Source organism: Argiope bruennichi, chromosome 2 (assembly GCF_947563725.1).
Source record: "Argiope bruennichi chromosome 2, qqArgBrue1.1, whole genome shotgun sequence".
In the NCBI taxonomy this organism is placed as follows: domain Eukaryota; kingdom Metazoa; phylum Arthropoda; class Arachnida; order Araneae; family Araneidae; genus Argiope; species Argiope bruennichi.
In genome coordinates, this window is record NC_079152.1 from 113,608,878 (window position 1) to 113,635,286 (window position 26,409).

Sequence of the window (26,409 nt, forward strand, 5' to 3'; positions counted from 1 at the left end):
TTTAGAAATTATAAAAATATACGAACTCATATTGCATTATAAGAACATTCTACATGAATTTTAGAGATAATTAATTAAAAATTTATAGTTACTTTTATATTCAAACTAAACTCATCACTAAATTCTTGCTACCATTTATGAAAAATATCAAAATAAGATTAATTCCATTCCATATTTTCAATATTTAAAAAAAAAAACTTAAACTTATCTTGTTTGCCTATCTAAACATTCAGTTTATATATATTTTTTATTAGCCAAGGAATGTTACGCTATAAAAATTACCATGAATATTAATTATTATTCAAAATTTAGATTCATCATTCCTATAGATAGAAAATACATTTTAAATATTCTTAATGCTTTAAAATTGAGCTTTGCATGTCGAAGCATAGTTTGAATAAACTTTTATTGTAAAATGGGCCAGTATCCTGAAAAGTAATATATGTTTTATTGTCTTGCCTAAAACTCAGTGTTAAACGTTGATGAGTATTGTATTCCTTAACAAAATAGTTTTTTCTCTCAATATTATTCAAAATAAATTTCTGGTTAGAAATGCATGAAATCAATATGATTCAACTCATCTTAATAATGAATAGCTTTCAATTATTTTTTATTCTCTTTTTATACGCAAATCTTTTATCTCTGTAGGTTCTCATATTATCATCGCTGTAATTACTTCCTTCATGCAAATCATGGCCATAAGCCTTCCCTGGTCTCCATTTATTTCGACTATTCGTGCTGTTCACATTTTCATCTTCATCTTCATCATAATCTTCCTCTTCATCATGATGGTTAGTATCTTCAGCCTCCTCTTCCTCTTCTTCTTCCGGTTCTGAAGCATATAGTTCCTTTTGATCTGAAGGAGACCTGGCTCGGTCACGGAATCTTCGACGATTTCTGAATCTAGATGGACGTCTGAATCTGGATGGGCGGTTTCTCCCCCCTTCTCCTGGTGGATAAACCACTCTTCTCCAATAAAATCGTACCAAGCCCTTGTGGTGTTGGTGGCATTCTGGCCCGTGACAGGGTTGTTGTTGTCCCGGTTCAGCAATCTTGTTCATAACGGCTCTTGGTGGAAAGCTATTTTGTGGACCTAAAACCGAACCTGCATTGTCATCGTAATCCAAAGGATCAATTCTTCTCACCCCAGAATTAGAAGAGGCAGCATATGTAGGGGAGTTTGATGACGCAGAAAAAACTGGTGGGGCGTACATTGCGTGAGATTTCACTTTCTGGACATAGTATTTTTTAGAAGATGGGACGACATATGTTGCAATCTTTGGAATACCGGCAAATATCGCACTCACGGATGGTGAAGATCCAGCAGCAGAAGGATTCATGTAAACCACTCTTGAATTTGATGCTGAATTTCTTATGACATACGGCGTCGAAGCTGACGGTTTTCCATAAGATGGGCCATAAGAGTCATAGTCATACTCAAAATCTGGATAAGCTTCTTTTTTTCTATAATTTTCTTCTTCCGACTTGGTTAGTTCTTCGGGATCGTGTCTTCGCTTTGAATTCTTAGTTGGTTTTCTTTTTTTTTTAGGTCTCGATTTTGAGCTTCTTTTCGTGACTAACGGTGGAGATGTTGGAGGCGCCACGGAAGCTGTTGTAGTACTGACTGTAGCTGTGTAGTGTACGTAAGGAGATTTTGGCATTCCTATCCAATGATCGTTGAAGCTCATCACGGTGTTTCGATGATTAGGATGATGGTTTTTATTTTCATCCGTCTTTTCAGCAGAAACAATGATGAATAAAACTGCAAATACCTGTAAAAACAACGATTTTTATCTTTCAATTGAAATTTGCACAGTCGTTTAAAAGGTGATGCGGTACATGTATAAATATATACATATATAGACACAATAACTTTTATTTATATTAAAATTATGATTTTAATATAAAGATGATTTATTTCCCAAAATATTACTTAAAGCTGATTCTCAGTGAGAAACGCTTGCTCTATCTCACTCAAAAATGTCCTAATGAAAGACTGTCCGGCATCCTTTCAAAATACAGTATAATTATAATAGAGTGTGAGTATATGTGAAATAACGGAATTAGTTTTGCGATAAAAATAGTTCAAAATTTGACTGGTAGATAACACTATACTCGTCATAAGATGCTAAAAGACGATTGCTTTAAAATATGTTAAGATACTAATTAAAAAACGTGACATGCGTACAGTATATTACACTCGTGATAAAAAGGCGGGGAACAAATAGTTCCTATTATTTTGAATTTGAGAAAGTAATCATTACTTTTACATTACCGGTCTCCTGTTACGAAGCATTTTTACAAGAACGTATTGAAAAAATTCTGGATATTAATGGATGTAAAAAGTCTCTTAATGGAGTAAATGTTATCTTAATGGAGTAAACAAGTTTATTTATCGTGAAATGTAGTATAGGAAACAAAGCAATTGCTTGGACGTCTGTGTGTGAACTGGAAACTGCATCCCAGAAAGTGTAACAATGCTTTGGGAAACTCCAGCGTAATGGGAATTGCTTGAACTTTAGACATGCTTGTCAGGTGTATTATAAAGTTGCTCGTAAATTTTTACGAACTACTTTACAATGCTATTCTTTCAAAACTACGCATTTTCTTTAGTTGCTTCCTACTGATGTACGAAAATGAGAAGTTTTTTTCCTTGCAATTTCTTGCCAGAGTTAAAAGGAAAAATGCCTGGCCAAGGAGCATTTTTCGATAGAAGAAGAGCATTTCCATCTCCAAGGTTTTGTCAATACTCAAAATTACAGAATACGGGCAAGAGAGAATCTATTTCAAATGCAACCATTGCCTCTTCTTTCTGAAGAGGCCATTTTATGGTGCAGTATTACGACAATATTTATCTTTGGACTCTCCTTTTTAAAAGATATTCATCTTTCAAGTCCTGTAAACTGTATAGTATATTTCTTTTGCGCAAATTGTTCATTCCAGCAATATAACAGTGTATATATGTGGACATCACAAATTTTATGCAAGATGGCGTTTCTCTGCACATTGCAATATCAGTGAAACAGCAGCAGAATCTGCAGTTTGCAATTGACGGAATTTCCGTTTTGCTACAAAATATTTTTTTACATAGTTATAGCTCTAAGAATTAATTTATCCAGATTAAAAGTGAAAAAAATTATTCTTACTCAAGATTTAAAAAAAGTATCGAATCATTTATATTTTAAAGTCAATCTATAAAATTCAATGACACATTATATTTTAAAATTACATTCACAGAGTAATCAAGAAATTTTTTCGAAACAAGTGAACAAAAACAATATTTATTCGAAACAAAAACGTTCGGGCTTTCTTTGTGACACGACTTTTTAATATGAATGAGACATGAAGAAGAAAAATATTAAAATGACTACCAATATTTATCAATAAAAATTTTATAAAAAATTATTAATTTTAATCTGAAATTACAGTCGCAGTAAAGTCACCTTAAAATCAAACAATCCATCAATTTCATCTGCAACCCATTCATCCGTCCTATAAAAGATAGGATTACCATCCTATATAGAGGACAGATCAGATTTGTTACATTTTCATAGTCAATATCATTTTTTTTTCTGTTTATTTTCTTCTTTTAAAATATATTTTAAAGTTCAGTGAGGTTATGTATGTAGAGTTTTAATTAGTGGCCTTTACCATTCCACTGTTATACTGAACGCATAAATTCAATTGAGTTTTATTATATTGTAATAGATGGCACCATGGGTTCTACTAATCGAAAGTGCTAAGTCACGTGACCATAAATTTTATATAAAGCGAGCTGTTGGCATTCGCTCGAGAGCAGAGAGGCGTTACATAGTTTAGCTATTTGCAGACATCTTTTTAGGCTTCGCCCTTTGTGCCATCTAAATATTTTACTTCTAACTTTAATGTAAGTACTCTTTCCCGTTCTAGTTGTTAATGTCCTTTTAATCGTGTTTACTGTAAATAAATTATTTTTTTTCCTTAAAAGTTTCTTAATCAGTACCCTAGACACTAATCCAAATGGGATTGAATGCTCATTTTGTCCCATCCAGTCCTACATGTATTATAAACTCAAGTTCAATTTTAATAGTTTTAATTTTTTTCGACTTTTGAAAATGATTAATTTTTATTTTTTAATTCGGCATAAATGACATTATAATTAAAAATATATAAATTTTTTTTAAAATTTCTTTCAAAATTTTTTAATGACAAGATATTATATCTAATAAATTTCTACGGAAAAAAATCTTTATTTAAACAAGTTTTACAGTGGTTTTAGGAGCTGTCCTGTATATAGGATGATGATAAAAACCCTTTGATATTAATATGAAACTTACTCATACTATAGTATTGCTTAATTCAGCAAAAAGTTACAATTTCTAAGAAACATTAACCATTATGATTTAAAGACACATTCATAAAATTGCTCATAAAATCTTTGAAATAGTCAAAACAAAGTACCCTTCATTTGTGATACATCACTTCATATCGAATGACGTCACAGGAGTAGAACCATATAAAAATGATTATAATTATTCATTAACTTTACTCACCAACTTTAGTTAAAAATCAAAATATTTATTAAAGGATATTCTTCTAAAATTCTTCTCTCACTTTCAAATACAGAAAACATCAAATTTTCTATATTCTATTTTCTACCATAGTTTGGAGAAGAAAACAAAAGAATGGTTATCTTCTTTCACAGAACTTCCTTAGTTCCTTACATCAGCATATAGGAATCAACTTTTATGGCTGTTCCTTCAGTGCAGAGACGATCCTATTCTGAGGAAGAATGTGACATGACTTCTAACTTGTGGACGATAGGTTTCGACCAGGGCATTTTCTTATATCGTACAGAAATAGAAAGTCGATTATTTTTTTGTGGCAGAAATGCGTTCTTGGTAGAAACCAGCTCGTTTATAGATATAAAAATTCCAGTATTGATATAATTTTGTGATTTTAAGTATAATGAGATGTATGAGAAATATATTGAAATCTATATTATATATATTTTTTGAGAAAGAAATTTTATAGTTTTAAAATCTCTATTTGATGTTATAACCTTTAATGATTTTTGAGGACACATGTTGTTACAAATCTGTAATGCGGCTTCCCAGCATAGTTGGTGCCATAGGAGGTTCCAGAGCTTGGCGACAAACTTGGCGACCATTTGGCGACTTGGCGACAAAATAGATTATACTCGAAACATCCAGAATTTTCCCGAACCGTCCAGTAGGAACGGAGATACGCCTCGAACGTACCTGATTGGTTGAGAGGCTTCTAGCCCGCCTCCTAAGACCTATAAAAGGAGCTGCAGCTGCCGGGGAGTAGACGGGGAGTCGATTGGTGAACCAGTGGTGAATTGAGTAGTCGGAAGTGACAGAGAAGAGTGGTCGTGGACCAGTGGAGTCGTCGTAGTTGTGAACCGACGGTGAATTGGAGTCATGGACCAGTGGAGTTGAAGAGTAGTTGGAAGCGACGGTGAAGAACTCGTCTTCCAGGGACTAGCGGAGATGCGACGGAGTAGAGCTGCTGTGTATACTGTTGTATGCTGCACGTCTCGGCTGAAGATAATAGTCTTCTGTGCTGTATATAGTTGTCGTCTTTGTGCTGTCCTGTGTGTCTTCGTGTAAATAAACGTCGTTGTTTCATTTTCTACTGCCGCCTGGTGATTGAGCGTTCTTCACACCGTATAACCCTCACTATCCAAACGAACCCCAGAAATTTCGCAACAATACTTTTACTCATGATGTAAATCCATTTTTATTTTGAAAATCGTGTTCCTGGAAACGTATGAAAGTTTATAAACAATAAATCATGTTAAAGCTTCCACTACATCCTGATCACCAGTTATAATGGTGTGAAAATAAAGGCAAAGTGGCTACTGAGTGTTCAATTAAGGGAAGAGCCAAAAGTTTAAACAACAAGTTTATTAATAAAACCTTAAAAATTGACCTTGAAAACAAGGGTGCTTAATAAAAGCAAGAATGCTTGGAGCTCCGGAGTGCAGTGAAAATGTTGGATACTAGATTTTATAATAGAAAAAGATGGCGTTGCTACAAGCTTAACAAATGCATTGAGACAATAAAACAGAAATCCACCGTGCGGCACCACACTGTAATGATTAAGACACACATAAAATATTTTTAGACTTCGCATTGATAAATATTGCAAATATAATATTAAAACTATACATTAGTAACGTCAATTACATATAATTAATGTAATTAATAAAATTATTAATCATATTAATAATGTTATATTACATATTAACATTATACATTAATTTCTTTAACATTTTAATTATTACATGTTCTTTGCATCTTAATTAAGAAATTTGAATTTATAATTATTTGTTTATTTTTAATTATACCTCCGTTTATTTTATGCTGTACTTGATTAGAATGAACTGTAATGCCCAAAAATGATGACATTTTTGCAAGTGTAAACAAATTTATAAGTATCAGTATTTTCTTTTGCATTTTGATCTAGACGTTTTGATAATTTAAATTTTTTTAGCCTTGTTTTGATAAATATTTAATACATGTTAATTTTTTAAATATTTTGATTGTTATATGTTCTTTGTATCTTAACTAATTTGGATTTATAACCAACTGATCATTTTCAAATTTGCCCGCATTTATTTTATACTTTTCTTAACTAGAATTAATTGAAAAGCATAAAAATGATGACATTGTGGTAAGTGTGATTTCAGTTAGGAATAATTATAAGAAAAGCAACTTACAAGGGTGAACTAAATTATTAGAATTTCTAAAGGTGTTTAACAGAAACATCTGTTTTTAATTCAGTAGAATGACGTTTCACGTAAAAACTTCAAAAATATGCACAACGATTATGTTATTTTAGGAATACTGCTTTTTCAGAAAATTCATGACTGAATAGTTATTTTTTATGGTAGAAGACGTTTGAAAAAATCCAAGATTGAATATAATAAACGCATGCTCAAAATATTTAGCAGATGGAATCATGCTTCTCATCAATGTACCTTTGACAAATTGAAAAGAAAAAAAAAGAGTAGATGAAAATGGCAAGTTTTGTTGATCAAAAATCATAATGATTTACAAAACTGTTGCTTTTATAATTTAACGAATTTCATCTTATCAAAATAAAAGCCAATGTTATTTAAAAAAGCATTTGACACAAAACTTTAAGAAATTTGATTAGTTAATTATGCTTTCAAAGTGACGAATTCTATGAAAAAATATTACAGAAACTGTTCAGTGATCCAGTCAAAGACTTTTATTTTAAAATGTTTTTCAAAAATAGAAGGTGGTGAATGGCAAGTCACCATTAATGTTGTATTTAAAAATAATGAACTTTCATATGAAACAAAAATTTGCGAAATAGGGGCAGTATATGTATTTGGGGGAATTCTATGAAGGTTTTCTTGAATAAGGAATGCATAAAGAATGGTAGGAAAGATATGAATTATTTATACAAATTTTATATATATGTAACGGAAAATATAATAATAAACTAGGGATTATGCATAATTAATCATGATTATTCATAATCACTGGTAATTATATGTAATTACCATATTAATCATGATTATTCATAATCACTGGTAATTATATGTAATTACCATATTAATCATGATTATTCATAATCACTGGTAATTATATGTAATTACCATATTAATTATGATTATTCATAATCACTGGTAATTATATGTAATTACCATATTAATCATGATTATTCATAATCACTGGTAATTATATGTAATTACCATATTAATCATGATTATTCATAATCACTGGTAATTAATGATATGTAATTACCAAATCAATCACATTTACCGTAACATAGATATCTTAACGACAATAAGCTATAATTTGTGTGAAATCGAAGGAAACCAGACATTTGAAATTAGGCGAATAATAATAAAAGAATAAGTTTCAAATTAATAGCTAATGTTAACACTTAACACCATACCACGCCTCCGTTTCTAGAGCTCATGTGGCCCCTTTCCGAGTAGCTAATGTTAGAATATAATGACAGACATAATTAAAAGATCAATTAAGTTTATTTAATGTTATATATTTTTCATAAATAGTATTTTCCTAGAAGGCCACAAAATGATTTTTGCTAAGATTCATTTGTCATGGCACTGACAATGCTCATACGCACAATTAAAATAACATGTATATGGATATTAAAAAATAATATTGCTTGAATCTCAATCCAAATTTATCATTTAAAATTATTTTATTGAGGAAATTATGAGTTGTTATTTACAATATTTAATTAAATTAGATTCATCTAGTCACAGGCGGTTAATATGTTATAAATAAAAACACAGAGAGAATAAATTGTGAAAACAGAGTTTTATTTCGGTATTAGATGATGCAAAATATATGGCATCATAAAGTGAATCAGTTTTCGTATTATCATGTTTCACATTTTCAGTTTCTACAGCTGAGTGAAATGAAAATTTTTAGCCAAAGATTTAATAGACATTAACTTCTAACAATGAAGGAGATATTGCTGGAAAACAAAGTATACCCCATAAAATTCATTTAAAAATTACTGAGACAAATCAATGCTGTAATCTTAATATTGAATTGCTATGTCATCTTGGAACTTTTCCTTCTTATTTAATTTTTTTTGTATAATGCACAGAAAAGGAATAGCTAATATTGATTATCTCAATGAACATCCATTAAGGTAACTATTTCTAAAAGAATTCCGTTAAGCAGCTAAAAGCTTTTAGAGAGCCGATTAAAAAAAGAGAATTACAAAAGAACAACATTTATCCATGCTTGAAATATTTTAATATTTGATTTTTCGCTAGTTCAGTTATTTTATATATAGAAAAGTAAAGAGCTAATTGCAGATGAAATTCACTTTCCTTTACGATAAAGAAAATTATATTGGAAAAAGGAAAAACATTAATAATTATAGCGTTCTTGGGAACTTTTTACTAATTGTTTTACTTTTGTAAATTTTACTTCATTATCGGAATGCCCGGGAACTCTTTATTATTACTTAAAAGAAGCTTAAAATAATTATCATAAAGAGAATTTGGAAATTTTCTTTTTTTATTTTCAAGACGAAATTACCAATCACCAAAGCGAGTGATGTCACAATATGAGAAAGTTAATTGATTTAATATTGCAACATACATTGTAACTTTCTTGTACACGAAGCAAACAAAGAAATCTTGTAAGCGCAAAAAAAAAAAAAAAAAAAAAAAAAAGAGAGAGAAAAAAAAATGTCTTTGATGCATTAATTAATATTTACGTTTTAGACCTCTCAGAGTTACAATTATTTTTTTCAGTTTTAACTAGTAGCTGTCTTTCAGTCTATGAACATCATAATTTAAAAATAGAATGAGACTTACAAATTAAATTTTGGCATTTGGCTTTTACATTTACCTTGCAATTTGCGGTCAAATCTCCAGTTTGACTGTCTGTTCACCTCTTTAAGGATAGGAGGGTATTATGTTAATTAAATGATTTAAATATGCAGTAAGTGCCTAAATTAAATTTGGTGTATAATCTTCACACAGAAATTGTAAATCCTTCTAAAATTTTCGACCAAATTAGTCATTATGAATGAATTATGAATGAAGCACAAATTTTGCATTTCCTTATCGTTTTTATATAATATGTCCTCATCTTTTAAATATACATATATATAATTATAATTTCTTATATATCTTATATAAAATTAATAATTTTATATAATTCCACATCTTTTTTAATATAAAAATTATAAATTTAAGTATTATATACTAAGCAAAAGGAAGTAGTATTCAACTGATTACTTTCGCGTATACAAAGTGTACAAAATTATGTGTTATCTCAAATGCATTGTTTATGGTGATAATCTAAACAATTTGGCGGAACTAAAAGATGCGACACATCGGCATGTGCGTAACGTTCCTCCTGTTATGCTAAGAACTATTGTTGAGAATGCAGTAACGCGATTTAACATGCCCTCAGAAAATGGAGGACGCCACATTCAATAAGTTTTGTATCACGTTTTGGAAACGATTAAACACATTTTAAACCGATGCCTCTATGTCTTATTTTGCTTAACAATATTGATACAACGTTATTTCAGTCCTGGTGGTGAGTTTTTGAACTTTTTATTTTTTTGGCAGAAAACAAATTCCCATGACCTACTTTAAATTATTACTATGTTTGACAACATTTGGCCCAGTAGTTTTCCTTTTATGATCATTTCAAAACGGAACTTCAATTATAACCACCCTGTAAATCAAAAGTTTTAGCAAAGTAAATTGATTACTTTACTTTAAGAAATAAGATTATTTTGAAATTTGGAGTGGACCTGAACAATAGGACTGAAGACTTGTAGCTTTTACCAGGATTTAAGACAATCAGGATTTTGGTTGATGGAATTTTGATTATTAGGTTTATATTCGAATATCATGTAGAATAATACTAATACTGATGAATAAATGTCAAATGAAAATAAGCGAGTCTAAAAATGTCTACATGAAGGAGAAAAACGTTTCTTAACCACAAGTGTTAATTAAGATTATGTCTCTGGTTTATGGTAAAACATAAGTAGTTTTTATAAATAAATCGGTAGTATAAAGTGTATAATTAAATTTAAATTAAATAGTAAAGGCGGTAGTTTAATTGCTATTTTAAGGATTTTTATTGTTATAATTAATTACATTATATAATTTACTATTAAATTATAAATACCTATTTAATTTAGACAACTTTTGTGGACCAAATGTGCTCATTCAAAAGAAATTAATTTGAAATGCTACAAAATTCTGCTAAATTGAAGTTGAAAAGAGCGCATAAGAATTTCATTTATTTAGAATTCAAATGAAGATAAGCGAGTCTAAAAATGTGTACATGAAGCAGAAAAAACGTTTCTTAACTACAAATGTTAATAAAAATTATGTCTCTGATTTATGATAAAACATAAGTAATTTTAATAAACAAATTAAAAATAAACAAATTAAATTAGTATAAAGTGTATAATTAAATTTAAATTAATTTATAATGACAGTATTTTAATTATTATTATAATAATTGAAGTTTTAATTGAATTAATGATAAAAAAGTATTTCAATAAATAAATGAATAATATTCATGACTTATAAAAAATAACAGCTCAATTAATCTTTAAAACAAATAATAAATTCATTTTCGACGCATTTACTTTAGTTAACAAAAGTGAAAAAAATTTCATTACTGTTTTTAATAGAACATTTTGTACAACAATAAAATCGTCCATGAATTGGTTAAAATTAGTGGCGAATCAATATAAAGACTATTAAATTAAATTAGAGACTAAAATAAAAGTTATACATTTTTATTGGTTTGAATCTGAATTAATGAGAATGAATTCGACTGATAAATAATATATTAGCATTATTCCAGCAAGAAAGATAAGAAGACAGAAAAGTAATTTAAAGGATAAAAAATAGAAAGAATAAAAAGGAAGAAGAGGTATTTAATAAAAAGAAAGGATTGAAAGAAAGTAAATTAAGCATAAAAAATTTAAGGGATAGAAAAAATTCAAATTAGAATTACCTACAAATTTGAATGAAACTCTCACTTCCCCTTGTAATAGGGCAATCCATATTAATGTTAGTTCGGGAGTATTATGCGACGAAAAGAAAGAACCCTTATTAATGGATAATTTTATTATTATCGAAGTTAAGAAAAAACTTTTTTTTTCTTGAATAATCTTTTTTCAAAGTAAATAGCTGCTCTAGGATTTTAAGTTTAAATACATTAGTTTTTAGATAGTGTTTTAAATTGAGATTTTAAACATCTGCAAGATTACAATTTCATCTTATTTTTATTTCTTTTACCATTTTTTTTGTGATTAAGAACGATCTTTCCCATTTTTCCGCGATTCTGACTTTTTTTCGAGTTTTGTAAGTACCTCAAAGAAATGATTATAATATTGCTAAAGACACAAGTTATCATTTCGGTAACAAATTTAAGATTGAAATAGATGTTCCCAGCCTCATGCAAAAGCTTGAAATCGTTATCTAAAATAATGGTTGTCTTGTTTTAATGAAGTTGAAACCAACTTCTTTGTTTTAGTAGATGAATCAATGGATATTTCTCAACATATTAAATTCATCTAAAAAAACTCTTTTCGGGGATTTATTTATTTATCCGTTCATGTTTTGTAAAGAAAATTTTCAAGAAATGTTATCAGCTTTAGTTTCAAAATAATTATTGCTAGGATTTTAATTCTGAAGCAGTCAATAAATTTGCGGACAAAACCTTATAGTTTGATTATTTCTGGACTCTAGTAATCTTCGTATTAAATTTCTTGGAGTTAAATTTTTATTTTAGTTTTAAGCTTTACTTTATCAGTAAATTTAATAGATTTTTTTTGTCCTAATGGGCGAAATTTTTTTTAATACTTTAAGTAAAGATAAAGTTAAGATAATATCTTGTACGCACAATTTTATTTGTTTTATAGTTATATTTTAACCTGAAAAAAACTCTCTTATACTAGATGAATTTTGCATAAATCATGCTTTTACATTGAATTTAAGATTTTTAGTGAGATCACAGAATCACCAGTTATGAAGCTACAAAGAGTGTATAAGTTACAAGCTAACCAATCATAACCTTTAACTGGAGCACTTAATCATAGAATGCAAGACTATATTTTTTTTCCAAAAAACATATGTGTTTCTAATAGTTACATATAATTCAGGAAAATTATTTACATTTTTTTAAAAATTATTTTTTGGGAATTTTTTTTAAGCATTAAAGTCCAAAAAGCATTTTATAAAGGATATCAAAACACTCGTGTTTAGGCTCGTTTGGCCCTAGTCATGTAAAGCTTATAAATGGAAACAAAAACATGAAGTCAAATGGCCACACGATACACTGCAGTGTTAAAGAAACTTGAAAGGTAAGAATATTATATGGGAATTGCTTGGCCTTAAATACAGACCAGTATCTTTGAACAGTAAGTTAGTGGCTAATAATGGCTGGGAATGAATAAATTGTTCTACCACAAGTATAAATGTATTGAATATGCATTTGAAATAAGTATCTTTCATTAAAAAAAACATTTCTCAAAAATGGAAACGTATGACTGCTAATATTACCCATTTGCATTTTTAAGCATGAAATAGTGCTTTTAATGTAAGAAATGTCAATATATGAAAAACAAACAATATATTTCTCTTTTCGTATATAAATATATAAGGAAGCTACTATTTTAACAGATATTTTGAAAGCATTTAGATATTCACCTTCTATATTATTCGGATAAATTTTATAACGCTTGTAATGTAGATACTGTTTGCTGCAAATTGAACTGGAAGCAACTGGAAATGCAAAAGAGATATGCACCTAAAAGCAAATGAACAAAAGTTGAAGTAAAGCTACTTTTATTTGTTTAAAATTCAGGAGAAGGCAACAAATCGCATCCTTGTTTTTTTTTTGTTATCTCGGTTTTCTGAAAAATTTACTTTCTATGATGTGACAGCAAAGGAAAAAAGAACTTTGCCACTTTATTTATTTCTGCCAATAAATAGGAAACCAAACAAATATTTTCCTGTATACTGAGAGAAGATAGAGATTTTGAAGAACTAACTACAATGGACAATATTTCAGAAAAAATTTCAATAGTTTATGTACAAATAAAGTAAATGTATGTTGATGACCATTTTAAATCACTGTGACGAGAATGTGTATATTCTAAACATTACAAATCCCTAAAACATAAGATTTGTTGAAATCATATGATCAAAGTGCAATTTATGTTTCTTATTATAATGTAGTGCTGTTTAAAGATTTCTACCTTTGAAATACTTTCCCATAGTTAGTGTTTCATTGTTGTCTGAAGATCTTTTTCTGCTGCTGCTGCTGATGTCGTGTCCGTGTTACCTCGGAAAGGGGGTGCAGTAGCTTCTGAAGGTAAAAAAAGACCTCAGAGCACCCGAGGGCAGAAGTCTGACTTCTAGCTCATACGAAGATGAAATTCAAACATTCGTTTGCACAACCCCTTTTTACCTGGGAGCACATTCACACACCTCATAGATAGAACACAGAGGAAGAACAACCATGCCCGAACTGGGATTCGAACCCGGGACACCCAGATCATTGGGAAGTTACTCTACCTCTATGCCACGATGCCGGTCAGGACTTTTTGCTATGATGGTTGAAATAATTACTTTACAAACTCACAAAATATTACTATATTCTAGATAATATTTGCATTTAAATGCATTTTTTGCTGCGTAATGTTAATTTTCTTTTAATTTGAAACCTAATTCTTTTTTTAATCTTTCATATATTTGAAAAAAAATATTGTAAGAATTTTCCTCTTCTATTTCTTAGGATACGCATCTATAAAATATCGACAATGCAAATATATCATTATCATATAGACATTTATAATTGCATATAATATCAAACTAAATTTTATCAGTAAACAAAAATCAAATCTCAAATTTACGAATTGTAAATATAGATAAATATAATGGTGAATAAAGAAAAGAAAAGCACAAATTAAAGCATTGATATAGCGCGAAGAATAGCAAAAAAAAAAGTTAGAAAGGATGAGCATTTTTTGCCACATAATTTTTAAGGATGACAAAAAAAATTTTTTTTTTTCGTAAAATTAAAGTTAATAATTTTTTAAATCCATATGAAAAAATTTGAGCTGCTTCACTTGGATTTTTTGACAGTTACAAAAACTTCTCTTTGTGTATTTCGTATAAGAGAAAGTGAAAAGGAATAAATATTTATTGAAAGGATATGACAATAAATTAAATAGGCTCGTAAGTTTTGATTGCGACTGTGGCTGACACAACTCTAAAATTTTGCCATGCAGAGAGCAACATTTTTCATAGCCTTTCATAGAATGTCTTTTTTTTAATTTGAAATAATTTTCGTTACGAAATGATGTTTCCTATGTTTTGTAAAACCGTGCGTTTGACTTCTTACAACTTAGATATGCTTGTTCAATCTTCATTGTGCTACCTTCATTGTTAAGGAGTGCTGCAAGATCTTCCAGCTCTTCGCTCGTGATTAATTCTCTTTTTCCCAAACAGGAAAATCTTTCATCTTCAAGGGCTTTTATAGTTGAACAATATCTTTCGTTTCGTTTCCAGTCAATAAAAATTATTTAAAATTGCTGATAATTTCCGTGATGCACTGTAGTGCATTGTGTATGCAAGCAAATTTGTAGTTGGATAAATTAAACTGAAATGATTATGATACATGAAATATTAACAGTTAACCTAAGTAGAGGAAATCAAGGCAAGTTGTAGACGCAAACAGGTAACCATTTTTAAAAATTGAATTTTTTAGAAAAAAAAAGTTTTTATTATGCATATATTATTTGAAAGCTTTAATCTTGTATTTTAATATTATGACATTATTTTGTTATTTTTAAAAAATATATAATGCAAAAGATTCATTTGCCTCAGAACCGGGGTACGGTGGTTTTGAACTTAGCCAGGATAACAATTATTTAAAAAGTGGTATGTATCCACTATCTCAATATAAAATATCAGAAAAATCTAGCAAAAATAATTTACTCTTTCTCAAATAAATCTGAAAATCACATTCGTTGAAATATTAATATTTCTTTATACAGAAAGTTTGCACGTTAGATGATAATCTTTTACTTTTTTGTCCACTTTTGGTTAGTCTTTCTTGATAGATAATTTTTTTGCTTTTTTTATTATGAGCCGATTAATACTAATCCTTTTTGTCCAAGCATGTCGAGTCCATTCTGCGATTGATAAATGCGTGATAAAACCAAAGCGTGTCATCTTCTACTGGTTAAATCGACTTTGGAACATCTGATATTTCTCCTATTTTGTTTATTAGGAGGAATTTCAGACCGGTTAATAGGGTTAAATACTGAACTGCAAGTCCACCGAAAAACCTGACGCCCTCTACATGACAATAAATACTTTTAAATAGAAGATAAAAGAGCAACAACCATATGACACTTGCACTTGACATTTAAGTGAGCAATTAGGGTGATATCAAGGCATTGAGACTTGATATCTAGGTTTTTCTTTTATTATGAGTTATTATTGCAGTGACTGATTAATGAATGACATGTTATCATCTACTTCATTGCCAGGTTACGTCCTAAGTTTTTTGATTTATAGGATATGTTTCTGTAAGTAAAATTATTAAAATAAAATAGTACAAGTCTTATGCCATAAAAATATAAGCGCAAAATATCATGACAAGCCTAATTAAAAAAAAAAAAAAGAAAAAAATATATTTTTCAATACAAGAAAAGCTTATATTTCCTTAGATTTTTTTCTTTCTTTCTCTGCCTCTCTCTGGGGGCCTGTTTTCATGGCAAACTAACTCATATTTGAATTCCGTTTGGCAGAAAAATGGGGAAAAGAGGATAAATCATGGCAACCACGGTGAGTTTCTAAAGCAAGCGCATATCTTTTTTATTAGTTTTTGAAAAAAATTGTGCCGAAAACAGTATGTAAATCAGGACTTCGAATTTAAACTTCCTGCTGTTTTATGAAACATCGCATAGTTTATTTTCATCCTGAAATTTTGCGTTTCTTCTACAGATTTCAGCACTGGCGACGCCTCAGGGAGCTATTCAAAATAGCTACTTTTTAAATGTACTTCATTACATACTTTTGTTTTCATTTCCAAGTTTAAAGTTTCTTTATATTATCAACAACCATGGAAAAATCTTTGTTAATCATTATCTTAATATGATAAAGATTGTTAATATAATTTTTATCTTAAAAGTATTTTGAATTCAAATAAAAAAATATTTATTTGTTTAGTTTGATTTGTTTCATGCTTGTGAAACTGTAGTTTCATAATCATTCTTATTCAGTTTTCAATATTCTAGAATTTTGAAATTTTGTGCATTTGTGGGTGTTAATGATATTACATTAACAACATTACATAACAACAGACACAAATTATCAATATATAGATTATCACAAATAATCTTTGCTTTCTCACGAGTGACGTCACCTAGTAGTGAACTGAAGGATTCATTTTAAGATTACATAATATTTATAATAATAAGTTATAAATTAAGTATTAAAATATAGAATGTAATTAAAATAGAAAAATCTACTTCTTAGCTACTAAAAGAATGTTCTATTATTATTTTCCGTTGTTATCTATTCAAAATAGATGAAAAATTAATATGTACACTGCACTTCGAGAACAAGACTAAAAAAGTCTCAATAAAAGAGATTATTCAAAAATGAAAGTTGAATTGTAAAGAGATCATAAAAAAGGTTTAGAATATATTATTAATTTGATTATTATTATTATTAAATTGTACACATAATGCAATTTAGGGGGGATGGAGTTAAATAATATATCAATATTTTTATAGGTTTATTGTACTTAAATACAATAAAATTAATATACATATGTAATAGTAAAATAAATGGTATCTGAAAGTGAAATCTTAAAGAAAATTTGAAATTTAAATTTAAAGAATTTTCAATGACAAAGTCAGACTATTTAATTTTATCACATTCCCCCCCTGCATATAACTTCTCAAAGAGAAGTTTTGCCTAAATTAATTATTTTATAAAGCGTTATAAAAAAAACAATTGTTTTATCTTTCTTAAGGAATGTTCCTACTTTTAGTTTATAAGTTTCTCTTGCTAACTAAAACTAATTTTATGTAATAAAATAATCTCTAGTAATATGTAGTTTCATGAAGAATATGTTAAATTTCTTAACGCAATTATAGTTTCTACAATAAGCTTGAAGTATACAGGCATTTTTAAAAAAAATTTCTTTATCGTATTAGTCATCAAAAAATTTTCTTACTTTTTAATAATTCTTTTTAGCACAAGAAGCATCAAAGAAAAGGAGCTGGAATGAAGCTTGAAGGCATCAACTTTCTATTAAAGATTTTTAACATAAAGTAGTGTCAAAGTTTTTAAAGAACTATTAAAGTTTGTCGTTATTTTCCTTTTTAAAAAAAATTGTTATACGATAAAAATAATATTTAAATAAAAATTTGGCTAAATAATCAAATGCAGAACTTCCGAAAAGATTTCTTTATGTGAGCGCTAACAATGGGTAGTCACCTTATATCGCTCAATATTTCATAAGTTGAAAAAGTGGCATTTCGTTTTTTTTATTAATGTCCATTTTGAAATTATGCAAGAATCTTATGGAAACTGACAGTAATTAATAAAAGTTCTTAATTAGTTGAATGAAAAAAATATAAGAAAAAATAATGAACAAAAAGTTTTAAAGTTTTTCATAGCTTTCATTCCAAAACGTGACTAAGTGATTTACGACACATTTAAAGTAAATCAGATGCACCAACAAGATGGATTATAAAAAGAATCTCATCTCGAAGCTGACATTTCTACAATGAAATCTATTTTGTAAAATTGGTCACAGAGTAATTCGAAAATATAGTCATCGAAGTTGTCAGACATTAAATACTCTATTTGCATTTTACTTTCTTGCACGAGCAAGAACGACATTTTCAAATAGCCAAACTAAGCTTTTAAATAAAGGCACCACAACTATCCGAATCTGAAAAGTTTTAGGTATTTTAAGGGTAACTTACTTTTGTGCTTTCCTTTTATTTTAACCATGCACTGGAGGTTTTTAGAGAATCTTGTAAATTTCATAAGATTCTTCTGAAGTTTTTTCCTTATCAATTTTAGGAACTAAATTGAACCCAACGTGTAAGAATTTTATTTACAGCTGATTGATTCACAAATCTACGATTTTTTCAAACCTTGTATTAGAATATTTGGATTGTGTTACAAAATTTGTAATGTGGCAATAAATTTGTACAAAATTATTTTCGAGCAATATGATTTTTTTTTGTACACGAAAAACTGAAATTCCCTTAAATTATATCTCTTTGTGAACTGCCTCAAAAACCAAACGAATAAGTGGAATGAACATGTAGATATGCATTAGATTTTTAAAATACAATATTATAAATGTGCATTAAAATTTTGTAAATCCAATATTGTAGAATATGATTTTGTAAATTCAGTATTGGAGATTTGTATAAACTTTTGTAAATCAAATATTACAGACTTTTATGAAATTCTGCGAATCCAGTACTGCGGATACATATTAAATTTTGTGAATCCAATATTATAGATATGTATCAAATTTTGAAAACCGAATATTTTAAATTTATGTAAAATTCTGGAAACTCAATGTGTTTTTATGTAAGTCAAATTTTTTAAATACAATATTGTGTATTTATATCAAATTTGAGATAAAACCAGTCAGCTGGAAATCTGTCTGTTCTTCCGAGTGCACGAATGAATAGAAATTCAAGTGCAAATGCTACTCGCTATATAAAAGGAAAATAGTATATAATTTATCAATACGTGCAATTGGGTCATACAGTTATTGATATTCTTATTATTTCATTATATGATTAAACAACAAGCATACAAAAAAAAAACGTTGAATGTGAAAATATAAGATGAAATAGGAAAATAATATCACTTTGCTTCTTTACCTATATTGTTTCTTTTTTTTTCTTAAGGAAAATCTTTACAAATGAAGTATAAAATTATTAAAAGTGGTTTTAATCCAAACGTTTGTAAGAGCAAAGTCATGATTTTGAAGTTTAAGTTGTGATGCATCAAAAATGTAGTAGTATTTCTCTTTTTATAACCAAATGCAACATCTTCATGATTTATTAGTTTATATTAAGCAAATTGTTTTGATATTCATTAAAAAAATTGAGAAGACAAATTCAGCAACGTGTTAAAAAACTGATTTAAAAAAAAACCAAATGTGCTTGATGCAGATATGAATATTAACTATAGACCAATTTACGCAGAAACCAAGGAAGGCTGATTTCATCCTACTTCTGGAATTTAAAAATGCATGAAAGTATCGAAAATAAACAAAATAATATGAGGCGATGTATTTAAGTTCTCTAATACTTTATCTTGGTTCCTCTTGAAAAAGCACTGGTCTTTTGTAAATCGACAGATTATAAACTCTATTCTATTGTCTACTTTTGACAATATACACGAAATCGTGAAATATTTCCTTGTCTACTAAGAAAGCATCCGTAGCTTAAACATTATCTTTAATACTTTATCTTCGGGAAAAATAGCAGTCATTCAGATGTGCAACATAAGACTGACATGTGCTAAGTGTGATTTGCACTGTAGTTAATCTGAATGATGTAATTGTATTGTGAAGCTCTCAATTTTACAACGCTCATATAATACACCTTGTATAAATCATATACGTTAATAGAATGTATCAGGAAACAACAGAAATGCTTATGTATTGCTTGAACAAAGCTGCAAGGAAACTGACGTTGCGGATAATTGCGGTGTTTTATTATCTTGTAAAGAATTGTTGCTGCATTCTTTAACGCTTTTACGAAAGAATCTTGAAATTCATTTTATTTCATAATATAGAGTTAGGATAAATTATAATTTTCTCAAACTGACGTTATTCTAGAGAAAGGCAAAATAATATTTTATGTTTCGTTTTATATATTGTTACGTTTTCTACCCTGTAAATTGAAAATATGTTTTTGTGTGCAGATGAGATCGGTTATGATGATATTCACTGAAATAAAAAGGAACTTTTGCTATCGTTTTATTTTCTACTATCCAAAATATGAAAAGAAAATTTATTATTACAAGATAAAAATTCACAGAAGTTATAAAATAAAGCAAGACAATTAATGAAAATTTGAATGCCCATCATTAGTCTGTAATAAATCTCCGTTTATTTAATTGTAGGAATGGTTATATAGATTAGAGATTACAATTTCGAAAGTATCACATATGTACTTTTACTTGATTTTGTACAGAAATACAATGTAATGAGAGATTTTATTAAATAATGATGTCTGAAATGTTCCATAATAAAACTGCTGATTTCATTTATTCATAAATTTTTATTTATAAAATGACTTACATGTGTATCGAAATTATTTTAAAATTTATCCTGAAAAAAAGTTTTTATTCTTGTCATTTTTAATGAGGAATATAATATTTCGGGAACTTTAGTTAGGGTATTCAATATATTTTCAAATTTTTTATTATGAACAGTCCGAGAAAGAAAATTAGAAGATAATGATGTTTTCATCATTAAGTTGCGCAACGATTTGTTACACTACTAGAAAATTGTTACAAATATTGCAATTAGAGTATCAAATATTGTTGACATAAACCATGAAATATGAGTTAAATGATTTTTCGAAAACTTATATGACGAAATATGCGCTTTAAACTGCTAAATTCGAGTGAAACGAAAGCAGATAAGCCTTTTAATAATTATAAAAGAATTTTCAAAATATTGGATTTTATAAATTTTGTAATTATGATTTTCCTTTCTTTTTCTTTTCTTTTTTTGCAACGCATTATACATTTATTTATGTTTATTTCTGCTGTCTCTCTTAGATGAAATTTCTGAATTCATTAAATTATTTTTTCTTATAAAACTAAAATTATTTTAATTTTAAAAGTAAATGCTAAAATTTATAGATATGTAGAGTATAAAGAAGATTTATATTTAATTTTCTGAGTGGCTGAAAGCTTCTCCATTCTTTGCGTTCAGTTTTAAGATCGATAAATCCATTTTATAAGAATATTTCTATGGATAAAATACGCTTGAAACTGTAAAAATCTGATTGAATTCGAAAGAAAGTCTCTTTTAATTATTTTAAAAGATTAATTTTTTGGATCTTAAATCTATTTGATCAAAATAAATTGGCACTTGAGAGGATTAATACAGGACATATATTTGGATGTGATAAAAATGTTTTGGGAAAATCTCTTAAGTGGCATTTGGCGTTTAATTGACTGATAGAAAAATTTTCTTATTATGTCGATTAATTTTTAAAAATTACGCACTAAACTTTAAAAAATGCAGCTTTAAACTTTTTTCTCGTATTCTCGAATTTGTCTGCAAGAAAGCAAAGCATTTTAGTTTTTATTACACCTCCATTATAAATCAAATTTTCTTTGAAGTGTTCAAATTAAAAATAAAGATTAAATGAAACCATAAGACCCGATATGTTATTCTAAATAAAAAGGAACTGAGCCTCAGAACTTAAAGCAAACTAATAAGGTTTTTAAAAATTTATTGAATATATAATCTATAATCTCCCAAAAATTACTTTGTTAAAACCGCTAGGAGTTGTTTCACTTGGACCATCTCGCATATTTTTACAATATGACTAGATATGTCTTGTTGCATGAAATCAAGCATTTATTTTAAAACGTTTCATGTTGAACTTCAAATTCCAAATTTAATAAAGATAAGCAATTTCGGTGTGGAAATCGAATTTCAATTATACATCTTTTAATTATTTGTACTCACACTTACATAGCGCCAGCTGTAACACTGACCCTAAGTAACTGAGGCCTATGATGATAGGCCTATGAGTATTATATAATTTTGTATAAAATCCATCCATGTTTCATGTAGATGGATTTTTCGTAATCTTTCACAGAAATCTACAATTTTGCTCCAATCTACAGAAATCTACAATTTTGCACAATTACATTTAATATATATTGTATTTCATTTTTGAGTTAGAGTAGTCATAGATAAGCACTTAATAGATATTATAACAAAATCATGTTTCTTTCTAGATGAAATTAAACTAGTAGAAAATAAACAAAATCACGTTTACGAAATTTTGGATGAACAAAATGTTTTTTTCGCTGCTTTCACATGCGAGGAAGCAAAAATAAAGTGCAAAACAAATGAAATATGGAAATTCTGAATAAAATGTGCATAATAGATTTAATCCATGTAAATTACCTGAAACTCGTTTCATTTTTTTTTGACATTTATAAATTCTGAAAGAAAATTTCAAGAAGTATTTATTCTGCTTAAATGGAAATTCAGAAAATAACTATGTAGTCATTTTCTCAAATTTCCATCAAATAAATCCAATTGCTTTTGTTTTAATACCAAAAAATTTCTCTTATTCATTATTTATACATTCCGAACCGACTATCTAATTGTTTTTCATTTTCCCTGAATTGTTTTTTATATACAGAATAGAAAAATCAAGACAGAAATGTATTATTCTTTTTGAAAATAGACAGATATGATGACATTATTTATATGCTTTGAAGATTTTGATGAAGCAGAATTGACTGAATGATAATTGTTAAAGGGCTACAAAATGAGAAGAAGCGGAAATATCTGAATTAAATTGTTATCTAAAGCAAAGAAAAAAACTATTAGAAAATTTTCTAAACATTTCCAAATTCTCTTTATTTTTTACTAAATCGATCAAATATTAAAAAAAAACAATACAAAATTAAGGCATGTTTATTTATGGACGGAAAGATAAAGGAAATGAAACATAATTAATGACTTAAATAATGCCTGTATGGAAAAAATAACATAAAAACAATTTTGGAACTTTTTTTTATCTATTCAGATGATTTTGATATTTAAGTTTTGGGGAAAACAGTCTTTTAAACATTGAATTTAATAAAATATGGATCTTAAAAGAAAATAATTATAATAATAAATAAGTAAATAAATATTAAAAATTGAATTGTTGTAAAATTATCTTAAATGGTTTTGAAGAATAGTTTATTGGAAATTGTTGATGAATTTCATAAAAAACACTATATTGAAGCATTTATTTCATAAGAAGAAATAGATCATAATTCAATCACTTATACAAAATGTTTTAAATATTTACTTGTACTTTTTAAATATTTACTCTAAGCCTTAGCTATATTTTTTATTGTTTTGAAATCCTTTTTGACAGTATGCAAAATATTTCGGAAATAACAATAAAACTTATTACTACTTCATATTTAAAAAATAATTGGTCTTAAGGTAAAGTCATTTTTTTAAATACTTAATCAATAAAAAGCGCATTTCGGAAAAAAAGAATAATGATAAATGAATAAATAATAAAAGCAATTAACTTTAAAAACTCTTTTATTGCTAAATTATAATATTTTTTTTTACTGAAAAAGCTATTCGGAATGTATTGTAGCTATTGTTCAAAATATATCGAAAAAAGGTATAAATACGTTATTACTAAACAAATTAAATTTCTTTTAAAGTGTGAATTGAAATAAAAAATGGTTACTTTTATAATAACAAAATTTATAAAATTTGCTTCTTCTGGGAAGGAATAAAGGAAAATTATTTATGCAATACTTTTTACATATGCCAAGTAGAAAAGAATAGCACTCATTTTACTGAATATTGTACAGGAAAATACTAAATTTTACAATTTTTATATACTTCTTAGAGTCGATTTGAGGTAAGAGTTTTACAAGTAACTTACCTGAAAAATCATTCTGAAAACCAAAGTGCTATAATCCATCCTGCTACCTTTTTCCAACCGTGTCTAACCCAAGTAAAAGAGTAAACACCCAGTGCGTTTTTTGAAAAAACAAGGAAACCTCTTTTGCACCCAACACTCGCCTTTAATAGTCACCCATTTGACCCGTTCCTTCTAATACGCTCTGCTAGGCTCATCATTGAACAAAGCAGGTACAAAAAACTTCTAAGAAATCTCGAATTTTAGTTGCAATATTTCTTTTATGATTTTACCGACGTCTTCACGCGATATGACAAGGTCAATGTTTTCTTGAAGTTGACCGGATACGCTCCAGTTTGCTCTTCTTTTTTTTCTGTGCGCGGAATTGTCACGAAAATTATAATTATTCAACCCGAACAACAACAAATGCCTTGTCAAAAATGATATATACATTTAGTTTATTTTTGGTATTTATAGAAGTTTACGGATAAGGAAACATCTTAATGATGTTCCCAGAAAAATGATTTTCAAAAGGGCAGTGTAATTACTCTGCAAAAGATAATGTTTTTTTTGTTTATTGTAGAAATTAGGAGTAAAAATTCAACAACAAAAAAAAACATAAATGAAGTTATTTATAAAAGGGACATGGTATAGGAAACTAGAATGATCACATTAATTTCAGAATAATGATACAACTTTTCCTATTATTACTTTGTTAAAAAACAAACAAGGCAATAAAACTAGAAATATATACATTCTTTTATCGGTATAATAAATGTAATCTTCTGCTCTTTGAAAACAATCCTGATTTTACAAATTTCCACGTGATTTATTAAAAAGTGTCTCTCTCACACACACACACACACACAAAATTTTTAAAAAATTTAAAAAAAAAACACAGTTTTTTTATTTTTAAATAATAAATTAAAAAAATATTGAATGATAAATAATTATTTCCTTACAATCTTCTAAATTTTTGAATCTCAAATATATTTCTCCTTCGTCCTTCCAAGAAATTTAATATTATACTTCATTTGGATTTAAAAAAAATTGAAAATTCACCGTGTTTTATTTGGTGCCACTATATGGTTTTAGGAAGGCTTTTTAGGACAAGTCTCGTAATTTTAAGAAGTGGTAAAATGATGAGGATGATATCTGAGCTATCTCATATTCCTCGAACCTCCCGCATAACGCTTTCCGACAGAAATTTTCTCTCTGATGTCAAATTTAGTGCGAACCAGTATTATTTGCAAGGTAAATATTTAGTTAGAATTCGGTTTTGGAGCGAAAGCTAAAGCTTTAGTACTAGGCCAAAGGGGCTCCCATATCCATAAATCTGGGAAATTACATTGAACTCAAATTGTTTGCACTTATAAATTATTACTTGTTAAAAATAAACAATTGATTTTTTCAGATCTTTTTACTAAATATTTTTATACTTATTCGTTATATTATAGAGTGTTATGTAAAAAATATTAAAGTAGCGTTAAGTATTTAAATAATATAAATTGTTTGCAGGATATTCGGTGTTGCGCTGTCTTTTTGATATCAAAACGCTATTTGAAGCTGAAAATAAAATAATAAATAAAACAGTTTATTTTATTTTATTGATGGCACATATGACTGACCATGATCTAACGTTATTGATGGTTAACCTGTTAATAAGGAATATTGTTTATTTGTATAGCATTTTTAAAATATACAATTTTATTCATAGAAGTCTTCCAATGTTTAAAATACAGTGTATTCTGGGTGTTCGAAAAAAAGTAAATTAGATAAATTTGAATATAAAAATGAAATCTATATAATATACCGATACAAAAATTTTGAAATCGAGTCATTAAGTCTTTTTGAATTTTGTTGCCTTTTAAAGCGATAAATAATATAATTTTTACTCTCTTTATATTATATTCCAGTATATTTGATAATTTAAGAAATCTCAATTGCTTGTAGAATAATACAATTGCTTGAGATAAGAAATTATTCTAATCTCAAGCAATTGTATTAGTTTCTAAATAAAGTTCATTCGAGTCATATTATGTTCAATGACATACGTCAGTGGAATTGGTATTTATTCTGGATATTTGTATTAGGAAATAGGGTGAGATACGAAATTGCCATTTCATCTTAAATCAAGCATTAAAGATCTGTTGATGTAAATATTTGGAAAAATAAAATGGCAGTAGTGATTACAAAAGCTGA

At 27.9% G+C, this 26,409-nt stretch overlaps 1 protein-coding gene across 1 annotated transcript; it reads right to left on the reverse strand.

Moving 5' to 3' along the window:
* Nucleotides 1-382: 382 nt before the first annotated feature.
* LOC129961895 (uncharacterized) lies at nt 383-24,311 on the reverse strand. The gene is made up of 2 exons (XM_056075523.1): nt 24,232-24,311; nt 383-1,772 (listed from the first exon to the last, which is right to left on the reverse strand). Exons 1-2 carry the CDS (start codon nt 24,268-24,270, stop codon nt 600-602), a joined length of 1,212 nt encoding a protein of 403 aa, XP_055931498.1. The 5' UTR covers nt 24,271-24,311; the 3' UTR covers nt 383-599.
* Between the last annotated feature and the right edge of the window lie 2,098 nt (nt 24,312-26,409).